At 40.2% G+C, this 19,207-nt stretch overlaps 1 protein-coding gene across 1 annotated transcript in view; it reads right to left on the reverse strand.

Moving 5' to 3' along the window:
* LOC311042652 (leucine zipper protein 2-like) overlaps window positions 1-18,510 on the reverse strand; it is a gene marked incomplete at both ends in the record, with an annotated part of 179,641 nt that extends 161,131 nt beyond the window's left edge. Inside the window, one exon of the mRNA XM_084053520.1 lies at window positions 18,449-18,510. Within this exon, the coding sequence (XP_083909646.1) occupies window positions 18,449-18,510 (62 nt within the window). The remainder of the gene's footprint in view (window positions 1-18,448) is intronic.
* Window positions 18,511-19,207: the final 697 nt, after the last annotated feature.

A 19,207-nucleotide genomic window follows, 5' to 3' on the forward strand; every position in this document is an offset into this window, starting at 1 on the left:
ACACATCTGTATGGTTCTTTAGACACCAGAACATATCTGTATGGTTCTGGGTCAGTGGTTTAGACACCAGAACATATCTGTATGGTTCTGGGTCAGTGGTTTAGACACCAGAATGTATGGGTCTGGGTCAGTGGTTTAGACACCAGAACACATCTGTATGGTTCTGGGTCAGTGGTTTAGACACCAGAACACATCTGTATGGTTCTGGGTCAGTGGTTTAGACACCAGAATACATACAGTATGTGTGGTAAATGGTAAATAGATATAAATGGTGCTTTTATAAAGCACAGCAACCAGCTCATCAGAAGCAGTTAGGGGTTCAGTGTCTTGCTCAAGGACACTTTGACACTAACACCCAGTGGTGGACAAAGTACTCACATTTCTTACTTAAGTAAAAGTATCAATACTGCAATGTAGAAATACTCTGTTTCGGGTAAAAGTCCGGAATTCAAACTCTACTTGAGTAAAAGTACAAAACTATCGGCATCAAAATGTACTTAAAGAACCAAAAGTAATAGTAGTCATTATGCAGAATGTCCCATTTAAACTTTTCAAATGTATAAAAATCTTTTTGAAATAGCAGATCTGCAAGCTCACAATGTGTCGCATCGCAACGCATTGTGATCTATTCGGCTATTTCGGCTATTTTCAAATGGCCGAAATGTATATAGGGCTGAAGTGGTTAAAGTATGTTTTGTAATAATGATCAAAATCTACAAAGTAACTAGTAACTACAGTTTTCAAATGATTGTAGTGGAGTAAAAATACAATATTTGCCTCAGAGATGTAGTGGAGTAGAAGCAAAAGTATTGGAAATTGGACATGCTCAGGTAAAGTACGAATATCTCAAAATTGTACTTAAGTAAAATGTACTTAGTTACTTTCCGTAACTAAGTTCTGTAATCAAACCAGGAACCTTCCGATTCCCAGGCAGCCACTGAATCTCCTGCTCCACTGACGCACAGTATACTGGTGCAGTGTGGTTCAGACAAACACCAGAATACTATGGTTGTGGTGTTGCTGTGTGTAGAGTAACACACCAGGGCAGGACACATCTTGTCAAAATGATAAAGTGCTGCTTGCTGCCTGACAACAAGTGCAACCAGTGGAAGATGATTCCTGTTTGTGTGTGTGTGTGTGTGTGTGTGTGTGTGTGTGTGTGTGTGTGTGTGTGTGTGTGTGTGTGTGTGTGTGTGTGTGTGTGTGTGTGTGTGTGCGTGCGTGCGTGCGTGCGTGCGTGCGTGCGTGCGTGCGTGCGTGCGCAGAGAGAAATGGAATCTGTATTCTGTGAGAGCATTTTTGTGCATGCTTGTCTGAGTGTGTGAGAATGAATGTTTCACAAACACGCGCGCGCACACACACACACACACACACACACACACACACACACACACACACACACACACACACACACACACACACACACACACACACACACACACACACACACACACACACACACACACAGTTGATAAAACTTTATTGCCATGGTCACTCGGACCGAAAATCATCTGCGACACGACGTGCCCACGAGTCAGAACAACGCAAACGACTAACTGTGTGTGTGTGTGTGTGTGTGTGTGTACGTGTGCGCGATGTACCTGGTCAACTGCAGGTATAATCCTAGTACATGTTTTATTGAACATAGCTCTCTCTCTCTCTCTGTCTCTCTGTCTCTCTCTCTCTCTCTCTCTCTCTCTCTCTCTCTCTCTCTCTCTCTCTCTCTCCACAGAGCTTGTAGGGAAACGGTTTCTTTTCAGGCTAAAATTGCCATGCAGGGGAGTGTGTCCCCCTGCTGTCATTTTGTCAACGTCGTCACTGTGTGGAGCGCGGCCAAGAGAGACATCTGACAGACAGGCAAATGGGAGAGGTGGACTTCTGCAACATAACACCCTCTCACTGCCCTCACTGTGCCAAGCGGTGGGGTTCACACGCACGCACACACATATCTCTGCTGAGTGTGGAGTTAGGAGGTTTTGTTCATCATTGATAAGAACAGCTGAATGGACTTCCAAGTCACAATGAGGTTGGAGGTCAAAAGGGGGTGGAGCCTGGAGTCAGCTAAACCAGCTAACTCCACCCCCCTTTGCTGGAGTTGCTGGTATAGCAGAACGTTTGAGGATCCAATGGAGTTAGATGGTTTTGTCTGAAGCACTTTTTAATACTTTTCATTGGTTCAATAATGTTTTAATCAACACATAGACGTAAAGAGGTGTTCAATGGCCCTGATTTATGGGAAAAAATGCAAAAGCGGAAAAATGGAGTCAGCTGGTTCCTGCCGGACAGCAACGACAAGAGGCTTCATCACATGCATTGCCTGCTGGTTCTCAAACATTTTCATGTCCAGGACACCATACACATTTATATTTGGCTGCTGATCCCCATTTGAAAAGATTTTGGTGCCAGGAATCCCCATAAGAGGAGACTTTTTGTCTAAATGTTTTAGCTCTACAAGCTCTCAAAGCACTGCGATGCCGCACATTGTGCACTTGTAGATCTGCTATTTCTGACTACCGACACGGTGCGGAAACAAGTCTAAATCAGTCATGACAGTTCACAGGGGTTTGAGCCAAGGGTTCTAACATGGATTATTCCATGGTGATATAATGTGCTACACAATGATCTGCACCGCTGGGTTTCCATTAGCTACTAAATGGTAAATTAGCACTCAGAAGGAATTGATGCTGAGAATGGATCGGGGCCAACTCCAATACATTAATCTTCCAGTACTTGTGTGCTATACTGTAGCTTCAAATAATGTTTTGTGCCGGATGTACTGCAGGTTTTCTTTGTTTTACTGTGGGATTCACTGTTGCTGCTCGTTGGTTTTCTCTGAGCCACAAGCAGCAACAACAGGGATGCTGAACAGTGGAGAAAAACAGCAGAGAAAAATGGAAAACGTGGGCAACTTTGCGGCAATAAATGAATCACTGGGCTGCAAGTGTTAGTTTACATTCAGGACATTATTAATAGCAACAACAATATCCTAAAAGGCCCACTAGTGGCCTCCAGAGTGGAAACTGTTTCCAGTTTTAGCACAATCAACTGACTTTAGATGTCACCAGACGTATCTGTAGGCGGAGACTGATATTCTGGCTACGTGAGACTAGCACTGGTGGAAAGTAACTAAGTACATTTACTGTACATAAGTAACATTTTGAGATTTTTGTAATTTACTTGAGTATTTCCAATTTCCAATACTTTTACTTCTACTCCAAATACCAAATATTGTACTTTGACTCCCTTATTTACTTTATTTGAAAACTTTAGTTACTAGTTACTTTGTAGATGTTGATTATTATTACAAAACATACATTAACCACTTCAGCCCTATATACATTTCGGCCATTTGAAAATAGCCGATCCACGAGCTCACAATGCGTCGCATCGCGACGCATTGTGAGCTTGTAGATCTGCTGTTTTCAAATGATTTTGTATGCATTTTATACATTTGAAAACTTGTGAAATGGGACATTTCACATTGCATAATGAGTACTTTTACTTTTGGTACACCAATACTTTTGTACTTTTACTCAAGTACATTTTGAATTCTGGACTTTTTACTTGTAACAGAGTATTTCTACGTTGCAGTATTGATACTTTTACTTAAGTAAAAAAAACTACTTTTTCCACCACTGCCCATGCAGTTCCGGTTGGGAGGCTGCATGTCCCTCTTCTCCCAACACAGTGGGGATGACATTATCAGTCAGGTGTCATGGCTGAACACTGGGAGAACAGGGTGATTGGGGACTCCAATGGAACCCTGCTCTGTCAGCCACGATGGATGCTGACACCAGAATATGCTCAAGAATTGATTAGATGAAAAAATAAACAGAATCCGCCATGCAGGCGTCGTCTTCTTGCAGGAGGTGAAGCTGAGCTTGATAAAGGATTCAGATTTATGGGGCCTTCACAGAGAGGAGCAGATGTTATGTTTGGTGTATAAAATGCTAGATGGGAGCTTGGCTGTGTTGCACTGTATGCTCTGTGGAGGAGATAGAGCAAATAAGGATCTATCTTTGGCTATTTGTTGTTTAAGAAGTATAGCGCTTAAGTGGTTAAGAATCCCCACCTTCTGTTTGGCTTTTTTGTTCTTACAAATCAAACCCTGCACATCCATGACACATAAACTATTACCTTCTGCAATAATACCATTTTGAAAATTGCCACAGGACACCAAATTGAAATGGGTCGAAAGGAAATAATGGAAATGTGACATTTCTATTAATTTAATCGAGCTGTTTCATACAGATGATAAGTAATTGCAACTAGCTCACAAATGTCATAACCAGGCGATTATGTAATAATTGTGACAGACACTAATTGTAGCTTTAATCAGAAAGTGTGGGCAGCACTAATACTAATGCTGCCAATACTAATGCCCACACAGACAAGGCTGACATGCTTTTTGGGGTCTTTTGTTTAAAGGGACACTGACCCATTAAATGGCAAGCATGTAGCAATGTACAATTTGAGATGATGGAAATATTTGTATCTGTTCATGTGGAAGAGAATCACACAAATCTGGAAGAGAATCACAAAACAGACTCTTTTCTCCCCCATGAGATCTTGTTAGAGACGTGTATGCTGGCTGTGCAAATAAATGATGTTCATTGAAAACATCCATCAATTCCAGATGTGTGCTGGGGAAGCTTTTAACACTCTTTAATTAGTTGTTTATGTCAATGAAAGTGCACACACACACACACACACACACACACACACACACACACACACACACACACACACACACACACACACACACACACACACACACACACACACACACACACACACACAGCTGAAGGAACAACCAACCAACCTCTCTCTCTCTATCCATCTTACTTGATGAGTGCATTTAATTTATGCTGGCATATATCATTTATGATCATCTTTTGTACATTATGCCAAAACCAATACCTCCACACTCTCTGAGCTCTCTGATAATTTGTGAATTGTGCGTGGGGGTGTACCAATTATTGGACATTAGTCGACCAGCCATTTGTTATTTAGAGTTCAATATTTCAAAAAGAAAAAATAAATACTTTATGTGAAACAAAATGTGTGATACTGTGTCACTGTCCAGCAGTTTACAATATTAGATCTGGACACACAGACAGACAGACAGACCCTCGTAGAGACAGATAGATCCTGTCTGCAGAGCCACGTCATACAAGGTGGATAAATGGTCGATGGTATCCTAAAACATAACTGTCGATGAAGGTTTATGGGAGATGCCGGTTAGAATCCCTGCAGAAGTTGGAAGGACAATCTGTGCAGGGGAAGTAAATGATGAGTAACATTCTACTCGTTCATCAATAACCATCACTGAAGTGGTCTTAAGCTAGGCCCAAGTATTTCTTGGCTGTGTGTTTTCCACTTCCTGTCGGATTTCATTGGATATCATTAGTCATCTGACCGGTTGCATTGGATTTCATTGGATCAAAAGACAGGAAGTGGAACACAGTGAAAAGCCTAGGAAACAGGTGGATACATTTCATCTCCAGCTAAATGACTGATCTAACTGAGCTAAATGGACCCTAACTCTGAAAGTGTACAAATGGAACGAAATTGATTTATTTCAGGGAAATCCATTGAGACCAGCATCTCTTTTTCAACTAAAATGTATTTTGGCGGGCCTTGGCGGCGTCGTAATGGTTTTAGACTTGGTTGCATGCTGAAAATAGCCGATCTACAAGCTAACAGCGCGTCACAGTGCGTCACAGTAGAGCTGCTATTTTCAGAGCAGATCTCTGAGCACAACACCCGAGCACAAACATAAAATGACTTGTCTTTTAGTCGTACTGGATCTCTTCTCCACTAGTCCCTCCCTAACATTTTTGTCTAGCTTTTATTTGTTGACGAAAATGTCAATATATTTAGTCTTAATCAGTGAAAAAAGGTATAGTCATAGTTGACAAAATCAACACTGTTCAGCAGTACATGGACTAAAGCACATATTCAGCAGCAGTGTTCAGCAGGTGTGAGTGTTTCTACAGTGTGAATGTAAAGCAGGTCTTATAGCTGAACAAAAACAACAAAAAAAACATTCGCTCAGCTGCCCTCTGCCTCCATAAATAAAGGAGGAAAATAGGATGATAATATTGCGAGACTGTCCTATACTCCCATGGTCGGGACGATGACATCATTACCACAGCGTGACATTTAAACGTGCGGCGTCTAGTGTCTCGATCGATGGAACATTCCACAGGGAGTTGCATAACATTATCCCTTTAAGAATCGGTGTCATTTTAAGCTTTCTTTGGCCATTCAAAAATAGCAGATATACCAGCTCATAGTGTGGCACTGAGTGCCGCGCTATGAGCTTGTAGACTTTTTGAAAAATCTTGAAAATTTGTGCAAATCTTTCAATGTATATATACTTTTAAAGTGAACATTTTTGACTCCGATCTGTGCTTCTGGGGGTCCCTGGAACAACATATTTTGAGATGGGGGTCTGCAGCCAAATACGTATCATTTTGGGGGTCGTTGACATGGACAAGTTGGAGCACCACTGAGCAGCTATATATATATAAACTGTTAGGATTTAGCACACATTTGTAGAATATATATTCAAAGATTTGCACACATTTTCAAGATTCTTCAAACATAGCAGATATACAAGCTCATAGCGTGGCACTCGGTGCCGCACTATGAGCTTGTGGATCTGCTATTTATTTAATACACAAAGAATTCTAAAGTGACACAGATGCGTTCCCGGATTGAATGGTTAAAGTTAAACACTCGGGTGACGTGACCAGTCTGATGGAGATTTGCTCTTCAAGAGCCGTCACTTATAGCCGGTGTCAAAGAAGTTGAGGTGCCACCTCAACTTCATGCAGGGGCGTGCACAGACATTTAGAGGGGCAGGTGCTCAAGTGAAAAAAAAGGGCACCTTCTGTGGCGCGCGAACATGCACAACACGCGCCCGCGCGCGCAAAATTTATCGTGTCTAATTCGGGTCTAACTCGGTCTAATTCGGGTCTAACTCGGTCTAATTCGGGTCTAATTCGGGTCTAATTCGGTTCTGTTTGACCAATATAAATCAACATTTTTTACGGTTTTACTTTTTGCTATAAAATAAAATATTTGTATCAGCTACTACATCAATGTACTGCTCTGTGCATGATAATTAAGGGTTAATCTCCTAGAAACTAACTGAAGAAATTAAACAGCAGCATTAATGTAAACCTATAAGGTAAACCTAGGTTGTTACCTGGGCAGTCAGGAAATCGCCAGTGGAAAGTAACTAAGTGCATGTACTCAAGTATTGTACTTATAAGTAAACTTTTGAGCCATTTTGACTTTACTTGAGTATTTCCCATTTTCAATACACTTACTTCTACTGTCTCCACTACATCTCAGATGCAAATATTCTACTTTTACTCCACTACAATTATTTGAAAACTTTACTTTGTAGATTTAGTAGATTATTATTACAAAACGTACATTTCATCACTTCAGCCCTATATACATTTCAGCCATTTGATAATAGCAGATCTGCAAGCTCATAATGACGCATTGGGAGCTTGTAGATCTGCTATTTTCAAAAGATTTTTATACATTTCAAAACTTGTGAAATGGGATATTCTGCATAATGAGCACCTTTTTTTTTACTTAAGTTACTTAACTTTGGTACTTTAAGTACATTTTGATACCAATACTTTTGTAGTTTTACTCAAGTAAAGTATTCTTTGAGTATTTCTACATTGCAGTATTGATACTTTTACTAGAAATGTTGTGAGTACTTTTTCCACCACTGGAAAACGCTAATTAAGGCACAGCTGCGCTGAATGAGACTTTCTGCACAACAACGAGACTAAATGGATGCAAGAAATTGAAGAAAAGAAGAGTGAAGTTATAGTTTGGCATCTGATTTAGGGGATTAAACAATACACTCGTTTTATTTGTTACCTGGTGGCTGTCAATCAGTGCAAAAACTGAATGAAAGAGAGAAGTGAAAGAAAACCCGCGCAGGGGACCAACACTGACTGTGTTGCTTGGCTTCACTCTGCCTGAGTGACTGGCTGTCTGCTCTGCTCTGCTCTGCTCTGCACTGCGCTGCGCGAGTGCGCGTTCACGTTGAGAGCAGGGAAGGGAGGGGCTGCAGGGCACGTACGAGAGTGCCGCGGGGCACGTGTGGGGATGTTTTTGACAACATTTATAACGCGCATTTGGGGCATATTAGAAGCTTTTAATCCAGAATTGATCGACGTTACCATGGGCCACATACTGTACACTGTTTTTAAAAAAAAACACTTTAAAAACGAACTTTCAAAAGGGCACATTGCTGTCCAGAGGGCAAACGGGCAGGTGCTCAAGCACTACCTAGTGTCTATGTGTGCACGTCCCTGACTTCATGACCCGAGCCTTCATGAACCAACACTGATAGGTTGATTGATGTGAGGACAAAAACATCCAATGACCTTTCTTTGTCAGTCACCCACACCGTTCTCTGCTCACATGGTCACAATATGTGACGCTGCACTCTCTGACTGTGACAGCGTTCATCTGAAGGATGCATGTATGCATGCTAGATTAAAAAAAAAAATATATATATATATATATATATATATTGTTACATAATGGTGTACGGGTACACGACAGTAACATAATTTACTTCTGGCTCCTCTGACATTGTAGTGGCAATGATAATACAATAGCTATCATCGCTGTTAGGCAGAAACCTTGTATCTCCATTTTATGTTTTTCTGATAAATTAATTCCCCATTTCATACTTTTTGTATGACAGATTTGAGCAAAAGTTGCAAAAAAATAGCTGATCTACAAGCTCACAACACATCACAGTGGGTTGTGAGCTTGTAGCTATTTCCACAAACATTTTTGAAAGTTTTTGAAAATGTCCACCTATCATGATATGCCTAAAATCAGGAGGCCATATCTGACTTGACTTTTTATGTTTTATTATCTCATGATTTTTTTTTTATATTAATGAATGCCCTACTTCTTCGTACAAGAGTGTCAAGTAAAAATAGGGAAAATAGCTCTTAAGAATTATTATTAATTATTAATTATCTTAAGAAAATCAATATCTCATATAGGCTAAAGCGTCTTGAAAAGGTTTTATTGTTAATTTGTTTGAAATGGTGGGGGGGAAAAAAACATTTTAGTTGTGTCCCCATGATTTAGTCAACCATGTCACTATTCAAAGAAAACACCCCTTCAGAGGTAATGCCAATGGAATGTTCCAAAAGTTCATTATTTCCAGGAAGTGACATCATCACTCTTTCATGATCGTTGCTGGCAAAGATTCAGGTAAGTGTGCTCTTCTTTTAACTAATTGTCTTTGAGTTGTGTAATGTTTGACAAAGGGGCACGGGCTCACTGTGTCAATCCTGTTACTCTGTTTAAAATGACTTAAAAGTTATTTTAACATCTGATGAATGCATGACCATGTGGTGTCATTTCTTGCACCACATACCCCTGTTACTGTCACCCCTGTTTCTATCCTATGTCAAGTCAACCCTGTTACTATATTGTAATTGATCTTGTTCTGCAACAGGTAACATTAAGAGAAAGGGCAATTTACCATTATTGTGTTTATTTATGGGTTTTACATTATTAAAGAGGTGGTGCCATGGTTTTGCACTTCTGTTTTTCATGTGTCTATGAGGTTTATAGAACTTCATTAAGCCCCCTGGTGGTGTTTTTATGGTGTTTTATGCCTTCTCTGACTATTTTGAGTTTCTACCTGGAGGCTGAAACCTTGAGGGTCAAACGTGCCAATAGAAAAACAGCCCTTTAGTGACATAGTAAAAATATACCCTCCCCCTCATTATCATAACATAACAGATGTGGGCATGAGGAGGAGGAGGGACTAGGACAGGTGTAATTTCAACAATTTCTGTACACTTTTTTGAAAAAAGTCTTCCTCCTAGTATAACCATATACCTGATGATTATGTTTTTGGGGGCGGGGGGGTGGATCACTGAAAATCACGGCACCCCGTCTTTAATTGTGCTTATAATTTTCAGCCATTTTATATTTACAGGTACAGTACAGGTTAATGATTGTCGGTTAAATTTATTTCAGCAATGTCAAGCAATTATGATTCAATAATGCAATGGCTTAGCTTGGCAAAGACAATGTCTCTTTTCATGAGCAAAACTTCATTGAAATACAGTACATATGTTTTATTCACATTTCCATTTGCCTGTTTTATTGTTGTGCGGTGCTGATTATAATTCATGTCTGTGCCTATTATCATTGATTTCGTTTTTTTTTTTACTCAGTCATTACACGTCAGACACAATAAACAGATGCTATTCAAAGGGATACTTCTTCTTCATGGGAACAACAGACCACCTGTTGGTTGCAGTGTTGATTTCGTCGACTAAAACTATGACGAAAAATGTTTGTCGACTACCTTTTTTCACTGACGAAAACTAAGCTATGATGACTAAAACTATGACTAAATATGTTGGAAATTTCGTCAACAAATAAAACCTAGACTAAAATGTTAGTGAGGGACTAGTGGAGAAGAGATCCAGTAGAACTAAAAGACAAGTCATTTTATGTTTAGTTGCGCTCGGGTGTTGCACTCTGAAAATAGCATATCTACAAGCTCACAACGCGTCGTGCTGCAACGCGTTGTGAGCTTGTAGATCTGCTATTTCAGCATGCAACCAAAAACAAAAAAGTGTTAAATCAGCCATTATGAAGCCATCAAGGCACCGCCAAAATACTATTTTAGTAGACTAAATCAACTATTTAGTCGACTATTTTCTTATGATATTTAGTCGACTAAAACTAAAACATTTCAGGTGACTAAAATATGAGTAAAACTAAATCAAAATTTGAGGTAAAAATCAACACTGGTTGGTTGTTATGTAGAATAACTGTCTCCACATTAGATGTGTTTTCAGAGGGAGGATGGTTTTGTATGACAGCAAACGGTGAATATTAAAACATGTGAGCTGTTCTTCACACAGATCATGCCGTCCTTTTAATTACTTTCTCATTTTGTGGGAGCGGCCCAAGGTTCTGTTTACTGTAGACCACTTCATTACTGTCATGCAGCCAGGGTTGGTTGCCATGGAGCGCCCATTACGAGGTGTCCTTCGCATTTCAATTATCATTCACATTCTGCTTTGTGCCGAGGAGGACGTTACCATCGTCTCGCACCAAATGTCATTTCCTCCTCGTCTTCGGGGCACCAGCTCCAATCCGCGAAAGTCATCTCTATCTGCTCTTGAAGATGTCATTTGGCGGCTTAAACAATCAGGCTGTCTAGACTCTAGAGTAATGGTTTTCATGTCAAGGACCCCCAAATTGATATTTATTTTCAGTATTTTTTTGTTTTAGTGTACACAAATAGGGCTCACGTGTTTAAACTGTTCCACATTTTGCTGGGGACCCCTTTGAGGACCCCTGGGGATCCCCAGTCCCACCTTTGAAAATCTAGTGGTCCAGATGTCTAGATATGAAATCATTGTGTGTGTTTGTTTGTTTGTTTGTTTGTTTGTTTGTTTCAAACCCATCTATGTCTGGCTATGACTGCCTTCCAAACTTAGATTTGATTTGATTTATTTGACACAAATTTGAAAAACAAAACAAAAACAGATCACAAAATATAGGAGGGAAAAAGTGCCAGGAGGAGACAAGAAGCCCAAAGGCCTTATACTGTACAAGGCCTCTACCTACTGTATGCATAACGCAATAATAGAAATTAGTAGAACATGATTTGCAAACAATAATTAGCCAACAAAGTTGACACACTTTTCTAGTTGAGTTTGGTTTCTAACACATTGCCACTGAGCTGAGCTAATAAGAACCAAACAATTCATGTAGAATATTCTTGAATTACTTCACCTGTGCTTTTTGAAACTAATTAAAAAGTTGCTCAACCAGTGAAGCACCTGTCTTGGCAGGAGAATGTCCCCAAAAATATTGTTCTCCAAGCAGCCATCACAGAGCTTTATTCTCTCACTAGTCAGACACGCCCCTTAGAAACTTCACATTTAAATGCTGCTTTGCAAAACATAGCATTGTTTTAGCAAAGGCTTGTCAATCCAAACATTCCAGACTACCAAAACAAATCATACACTATCACACTGAAGTTCATTACAGAGAGGTACGCTTGAAGACACAGAATTCGAGTAAGCACTGCATTCCACATTTCCTTAGGTAAGCATTATTTGTTCAAAATGGTGGCCCTTTCATCACGCGAGCACTAAACAATGGTCAGGGGAATTGGCATATTGGTCTCTCTTAGTTGCTGGTCCTGCCAGCCAGGCTGCAGTCCATCAATGTATAGATTAAAGACATTACCATCTCCCCCTGGTCGATAGCAGGGTCTAATTCCCCCCGTGTTCCACACTTGACCTCAGTCAATTCTTACTTTCCCACATGTCATACAATGTTTCAGCTACGTTTGTGATCGACGGCTAGTCGACAGGTGCAAAGCCAAATGAAATTGTGAATTCTAATAGCCCTCAAAGGCCATGCAGTTCCATTTCATATTATGTCAAACAAGGTCTAATGTCGCTCGTCTTGATTAAATGAATTGATCGTGTCTTGTAAGGAGGCATTGATTGGATCTTAAATGATTACCTGTAGCATGTTTTCCAGAACAACTAGCATTTGTCAGTGAGTCAACAAAGCGAGTTTAAGAAGCTCCTCATCAATGTAAATGCATTATGAAGTTCTCTCGTTCTTTCTGTACTTTCTGTAGCCTTTTTTAACAACACAAGTCACCAAGAAAAATAACTACAAGGGGATGGTTTTCACTTATTTCTCTCCTTTAAGAATGCTATATTTATGCTCATTATATGAATACTGACAGCTCATCCAACCTTACAAAGAATACTAACACATTATTGTGGACTTTATGCCTAACTGCCTATTGCACCTCATGATGCAAGATCTGGTTTCAACGACAAGGATATTGTTGCTTGTTGGGTAGAAATGTTGTATGTCCACAACCGTTATTTTTAAGGTAATGGAGAAAAAAGCCTGCATTTCCACAACATCTAAAATAGCAGATCTTCAAGCTCAAAACGCAGCATAGAGCTGCACATTTTGAGCTTGTAGATCGGCTATTTTTGCTAAAAAGTAACAGTTTTGGACATATGAGGTTTCCACCCGACAGAGACGATATATTCTGTATTTTCGTTACAAAAGCTGACCGATTTCCACATTACAGAAAGATAATCTAGTCCAATAATAACACATTTGCATCATTCATGCATTATGGCTATCACCCAGCTCTGTCATTGTAATTATCCCATCTCATGAAGTACCTTGCTTTTAATGTCTGACCCTGTGTGAAGGTTGAAGAGCCACTCCATTTCATTTACAATATGTTCATATTTACAGCCAGATGTGAACATTATGCAGCGCCACACCCTCCTGTCTGAGCCAAACCTCTCTGTCGTCCAAACATAAGCTTCAATATTTAATGCCACGGCCATTTCATCATCCCTTTAGACATCACAGTTTCCAAGAAAAAGCCTGCCTGTCGAGGTATGAGGCATCAAACTTAATTGTACTCAAGTACAGCACTTGAGTAAATGTACTTAGTTGCTTTCCACCACTTGTATCTATAAGGAGTGAGTCAGTGTTGTTTGTAGTGTGAGAGGTGGACAGTGGCAGTGGAAAAAAAGTATTCAAATGTTGTACTTAAGTAAAAGTATCAATACTGCATTGTAGCTACAGGCCTACTCCATTACAAGTAAAATTATGCAAAATAATATTTATGAATTATGCAAAATATCCCAACATATTTTGAGCTTGCAGATCGTCTATTTTCAAATGGCCAAAATATATATAGGGCTGAAGTGGTTAATGTATGTTTTGTAATAATAATCAAAATCTACAAAGTAACTAGTAACTAAAGTGTTCAAATAATTGTAGTGGAGTAAAAGTACAATATTTGCCTCTGAGATGTAGTGGAGTAGAAGTAAAAGTACTGACATTTTGAAATACTCCAATAAAGTAAAAAAAAATACCTCAAAACTGTACTTAAGTACAGTACTTGAGTAAATGTACTTAGTTACTTTACACCACTGGACAGTGGAAGCACATGGTTGTAGTGTGTAGAGGTGGACAGTAGAAGCCGTGGGACTCAGTGTCAATGCAGCCTTTTGTTCTGGATAAGTACCAATTGATTTTTTTTGCAACAGCACCAGCTCTGCACCACGCCTCTTTGGCCTGGAATTTACCAATCAATGTATTACAGTTACATCTTTTCTGCTGCTCTCCGTATATTGCTGCTGTCGCTCCGTCAAGCTCTACTGTAACCAATAATTGGCTGAGAAATGTTAAATATAATTATATTCTTAACTCTCACAGTCTGAAAGGAAATCTATTTGATGAAAGGGTTCTCATCAACGCTCTCTAATGAGTTCCCATGTTTCTTCCGTAGGTATTACAGCATATCATTGGTGTTGGGCAGACACCTGTAGTGTCTCCATATGTCATGTTTTTATGAAAAATAATGACTTAATAAACAAAAAGAGATAGCAAGCCGATCTACAAGTTCACAATGCATTGCAGTGTGACCCCTTGTGGGCTTGTCGATCTGCTGTTTCTATAGTAGTGATCTTCCACCCAACAGTGATGATATGCTTTTAGTGGTGTGTGATAGTGCACTGGTTCTCAAACTATGTCATGTCAAGGACCCCCAAATTGACACTTTTTTAGCCCGCGGACCCCCATTTGAAAAGATATGCCAGGGACTCTCAACCATTTTAATTTCAAGGACCCCCAGTTTGAGATGCATTAAGGCTACGGACCCCCATTTAATGGCATTTCTATCCCTGGGACCCCAATTTATATTGTAAAATCAATCTTAATTTAGCTCTGAGAGTGTACAAATGGAACCAAATGGACCCGTCAGGGTCCATTTGGTTCCATTTTTACACTCTCAGAGTTACAGACGCATAAGGGTCCATTTGGTTTCTATCCATCATTTAGCTGGGGACCCCCTGGAACCCCCTCAAGTACCCCTGGGGGTCCCCGGACCCCACTTTGAGAACCAATGTGATAGTGTATCTGAAGTCATGCCTCGGTCCTGGTTTCCACTTTAGGATGGTTTCATGTTTACAGAAATGAATTCAGACCAAAGTCTTGGCCCTGTTTCAAAAGGGCATTTGACTTCTAATAAGCCTTAAATGTGGGGGTCCTTGACATTAACGTCTTTGAGAACCACTGGTTTATATAATACGTTGACCTTTGGCCTGTGTTAGTTTGACATAACACTGTAGGTGTATTAAAGTGTGTAGGTGAGGTCAGTTTGGCTGATTATTACAGGCCAGAGGTTGATACATCAATACAAACGGCCCGTATTACATGACTCATGCATCAGGCTGCCTCTACAGTATTGACAAATGTCTGGATATACGGAAGGCAATAACCTTGGCTTCTCTTCCTATAATGCCGTTATCCTACTCCTATACGTCCTGAGGCAGAAACAGTACGCTCACAGAATGCTTGATGACAAATCCAACAGACCAGTCTGCAGTGCTGTAAACTAACTAAGTACAGTATATTTACTCAAGTGCTGTACTTAAATACACATTTTAGGTACTGTTACTTTACTGGAGTATTATCCAATTTTCAGTATATCACTTCTACTCCACTACATCTCAGAGGCAAATATTGTGCTTTTACTCCACTACAGTTATTTGAAAACTTGAGTTACTAGATACTGTGTAGATTATAATTTTTATTACAAAACATATATTAACCACTTCAGCTCTATACATTTCGGCCATTTGAAAATAGCAGATCTACAAGCTCACAATGAGTCGTGATGCGACCCATTGTGATCTTGTAGATCTGTTTTATTCCAAAGATTTGTATACATTTTATACATATATACAAACTGGTGAAATGGGACATTCTGCATAATGAGTACTTTATACTTTTGGCATTTCAAGTACTTTTGGCACTTCAAGTACATTTTGATACCAGTACTTTTCCAAAATTGGAGTACTTTTTCCACCACTACCAGTCTGTTTGTTTGGCATCAGTGAATTACCGTTGCTGTCGGGCAGAATGTTTCAACGTATGCCCTATTTCGCTGTCTAACAGTGTCTTACTAATGTCACAACGCGGGGACGTGAGCTTGTAGATCGGCTATTTACAAAAAAATACTTGAAAAGGTTTTACGATTTAGGCGTATAGTGACATAACCAAAAGGGTTGATTGATTGATTGATTGATTGATTGATTGATTGATTGATTGATTGAATACTTTATTAACATTTTGCCAAAAAAAAACGGCACGGTGGCACAGATTTATACAAATGAATGCTAAAAGGATAACCCAGATAAGCCCTCAGGACTTGTTTCCATTAAGGTATTCAATTCATCGAGACATTTAAAGACAAACAATAATATACAGTAATATGCAAAAACATAAATCATACGAGTAGTAATAAGAAAGACAGATATGTGCAGTAAACAGTGGGGGGGGGCTTACAGGGGCCACTTACAATTTTCAGCCACCTGTAGGTTTTGAAGGAGGGTAAGGAGTCACGCTTTTTTTATGCCCGTTGGAAGGGCATTTCACATTCTGGTGGCATAGCAGTAGAATGAATTTGACCCCATTTTTGTGCCGAAACTGGGTTCAGTGAGATCACTGGGTTTCCCTCTGGTGTTGTGCGTGTGTGTCTTTTATGCTATTGAAGTAGTCTGACAGGTACATAAATCCACTTTCAACCTATAGCGTCACCCAGGGATACCCATGTACTGCATAGGTATCCCTGGGTGACGCTAGGCTGAAAGTGGATTTATAAATATTGAACCGATGAAAAGCAGTGGTGGAAAGTAACTAAGTATATTTACTCAAGTACTTAAGTAAAAAACAAATTACTCCACTACAATTATTTGAACACCTTAGTTACTAGTTACTTTGTAGATTTTGATTATTATTACAAACATACATTAACCACTTCAGCTCTATATACATTTCGGCCATTTGAAATTAGCCGATCTACAAGCTCACAATGCGTCACATCGCGACACATTGTGAGCTTGTTTGAGCCATTGAGCTATTTTTGAAAAATCTTAAAAATCTGTGCAACATGTTTAACTCAAATCTTTGCTTCTCACAGTCACAATATATGAGATGGGGGTCCGCAGCCAAATATGTATCATTTTTGGGGTCCTTCACATGAAAAAGTTTGAGAACCACTGCTCTACACAACTTATAGCATCAACTTATTACACTTTAAAACTAAATACACAATCAAAGCCCTGAGTTCTTTCACACACACACACACACACACACACACACACACACACACACACACACACACACACACACACACACACACACACACACACACACACACACACACACACACACACACCTCATGGAGGATGGATGGCTGTCAGAAGCTGGTTGAGAAGAGCCGAATGATTCTTTTATCAACCGTTTCATTCATCGTACCACATGGACCTCTCCATCACCATTCCTTTAGTCCATCACTTACTATAGTTCAAGTGCAATTTCTTTATTCTTTCTGCACACTCACTCACTCGCTCGCTCGCTCGCTCACTCACTCACTCACTCACTCACTCACTCACTCACTCACTCACTCACTCACTCACTCACTCACTCACTCTCTCTCTCTTTAAGACACTGCAATACGAGTCTCCCTTTCCTCTCTCTTCGGTTCCAACTCACTCACTGCCAAAACTGTGAGCACTAAAAGTCTCCTATACAAGCCATGATAATGCAGTAGAAAGGCATAACGGCATTAAGAACAGTAAAAGTCTCCTACAACCCATGACAGTGATAATGCAGTAGATTCTACTGCATTATCACTGTCATGGGTTGTAGGAGACTTTTACTGTTCAGGATGCCATGACTGCCTTTCTACTGAGTAGAAAGGCAGTCATGGCATCCTGAACAGTAAAAGTCTCCTACAACCCATGACAGTGACTGCCTTTCTACTGAGTAGAAAGGCAGTCATGGCATCCTGAACAGTAAAAGTCTCCTACAACCCATGACAGTGATAATGCAGGAGAAAGGCATAACAGCATTCAGAACAGTAAAAGTCTCCTACAACCCATGACAGTGATAAAGCAGGACAAAGGCAGTCATGGCATCCTGAACAGTAAAAGTCTCCTACGAGCCATGACAGTGATAATGCAGTAGAAAGGCATGAACAGAGCATTACAACACACAGAACACAAGTAGTGTCTCTTAATCTGCCCACATACTGGCAATTCAATCCACATTCAAACAAAGAAAACTCCAGCAATATTTAATGACAAATATTTTTTTTTGTTTAAACTAATAAAAAGGCAAAACCCAATATGACTGAACATAGTTTCAGCTGAATACAATCTTATATTGTCAGTTTGTATGCATGGCAAGCTATACGCCTTTTGTTTCACTTGAGTCACTGGCAGCTGAAGCTGACACACGCATAAAACCATCTCTGCTTATTAACGAGTTATTATGAATGACTTACCTAGTGTTGAGGCTCACAGCCGGACAGAGGAGCAGTAAGCAAAGAGCTTGGATGAATTTCATAGCTGTGTGGTCTCACTCTACTGTTCGCTCTCCTACAGTATCTCAGATGCTTTCTCCTCTCTCTCTCGCTCTCTCTCTCTAGTTGTTAGCACACCCTCACACCCCAGACACACAAGCAGTGAGGCAGACAGATGCAACACAGTGGCTGAGGCGAGAGGGAGGATCTTTGGCTTTAAATAACGCAGGCACACGGAGGGACTCGCTAATGGGAATGAACGGGAGGGGCTGAATATCCTACGAGAGAGAGAGAGAGAGAGAGAGAGAGAGAGAGAGAGAGAGAGAGAGAGAGAGAGAGAGAGAGAGAGAGAGAGAGAGAGAGAGAGAGAGAGAGAGAGAGAGAGAGAGAGAGAGAGAGAGAGAGAGAGAGAGAGAGAGAGAGAGAGAGAGAGATTTGGAGATGGCAGTGTGATGTCAGAGACCGGTTCGGTTCAGCCATTGGCGAGAGTCTCTCTCTCTCTCTCTCTCTCTCTCTCTCTCTCTCTCTCTCTCTAATGCAGTGATGATGCTCCTGTTAAATCACAGCTTCTTACCTTTGATGTCAGAGACTCAGACAGCAGAATAATTAAAGTGGCAGCTGAGCGGTCACTGAGTGCAAGCAAACCATGGGGTCAATGAAGACCTTTTCTTCACCCCTTTTCTCTTTGGTACTCACTCAGAACAGAGTAAAACATATGATATAGGCTATGCATATGATGCA

This window comes from Gymnoscopelus microlampas (assembly GCF_963454915.1).
Source record: "Gymnoscopelus microlampas genome assembly, chromosome: 1".
NCBI lineage: Eukaryota > Metazoa > Chordata > Actinopteri > Myctophiformes > Myctophidae > Gymnoscopelus > Gymnoscopelus microlampas.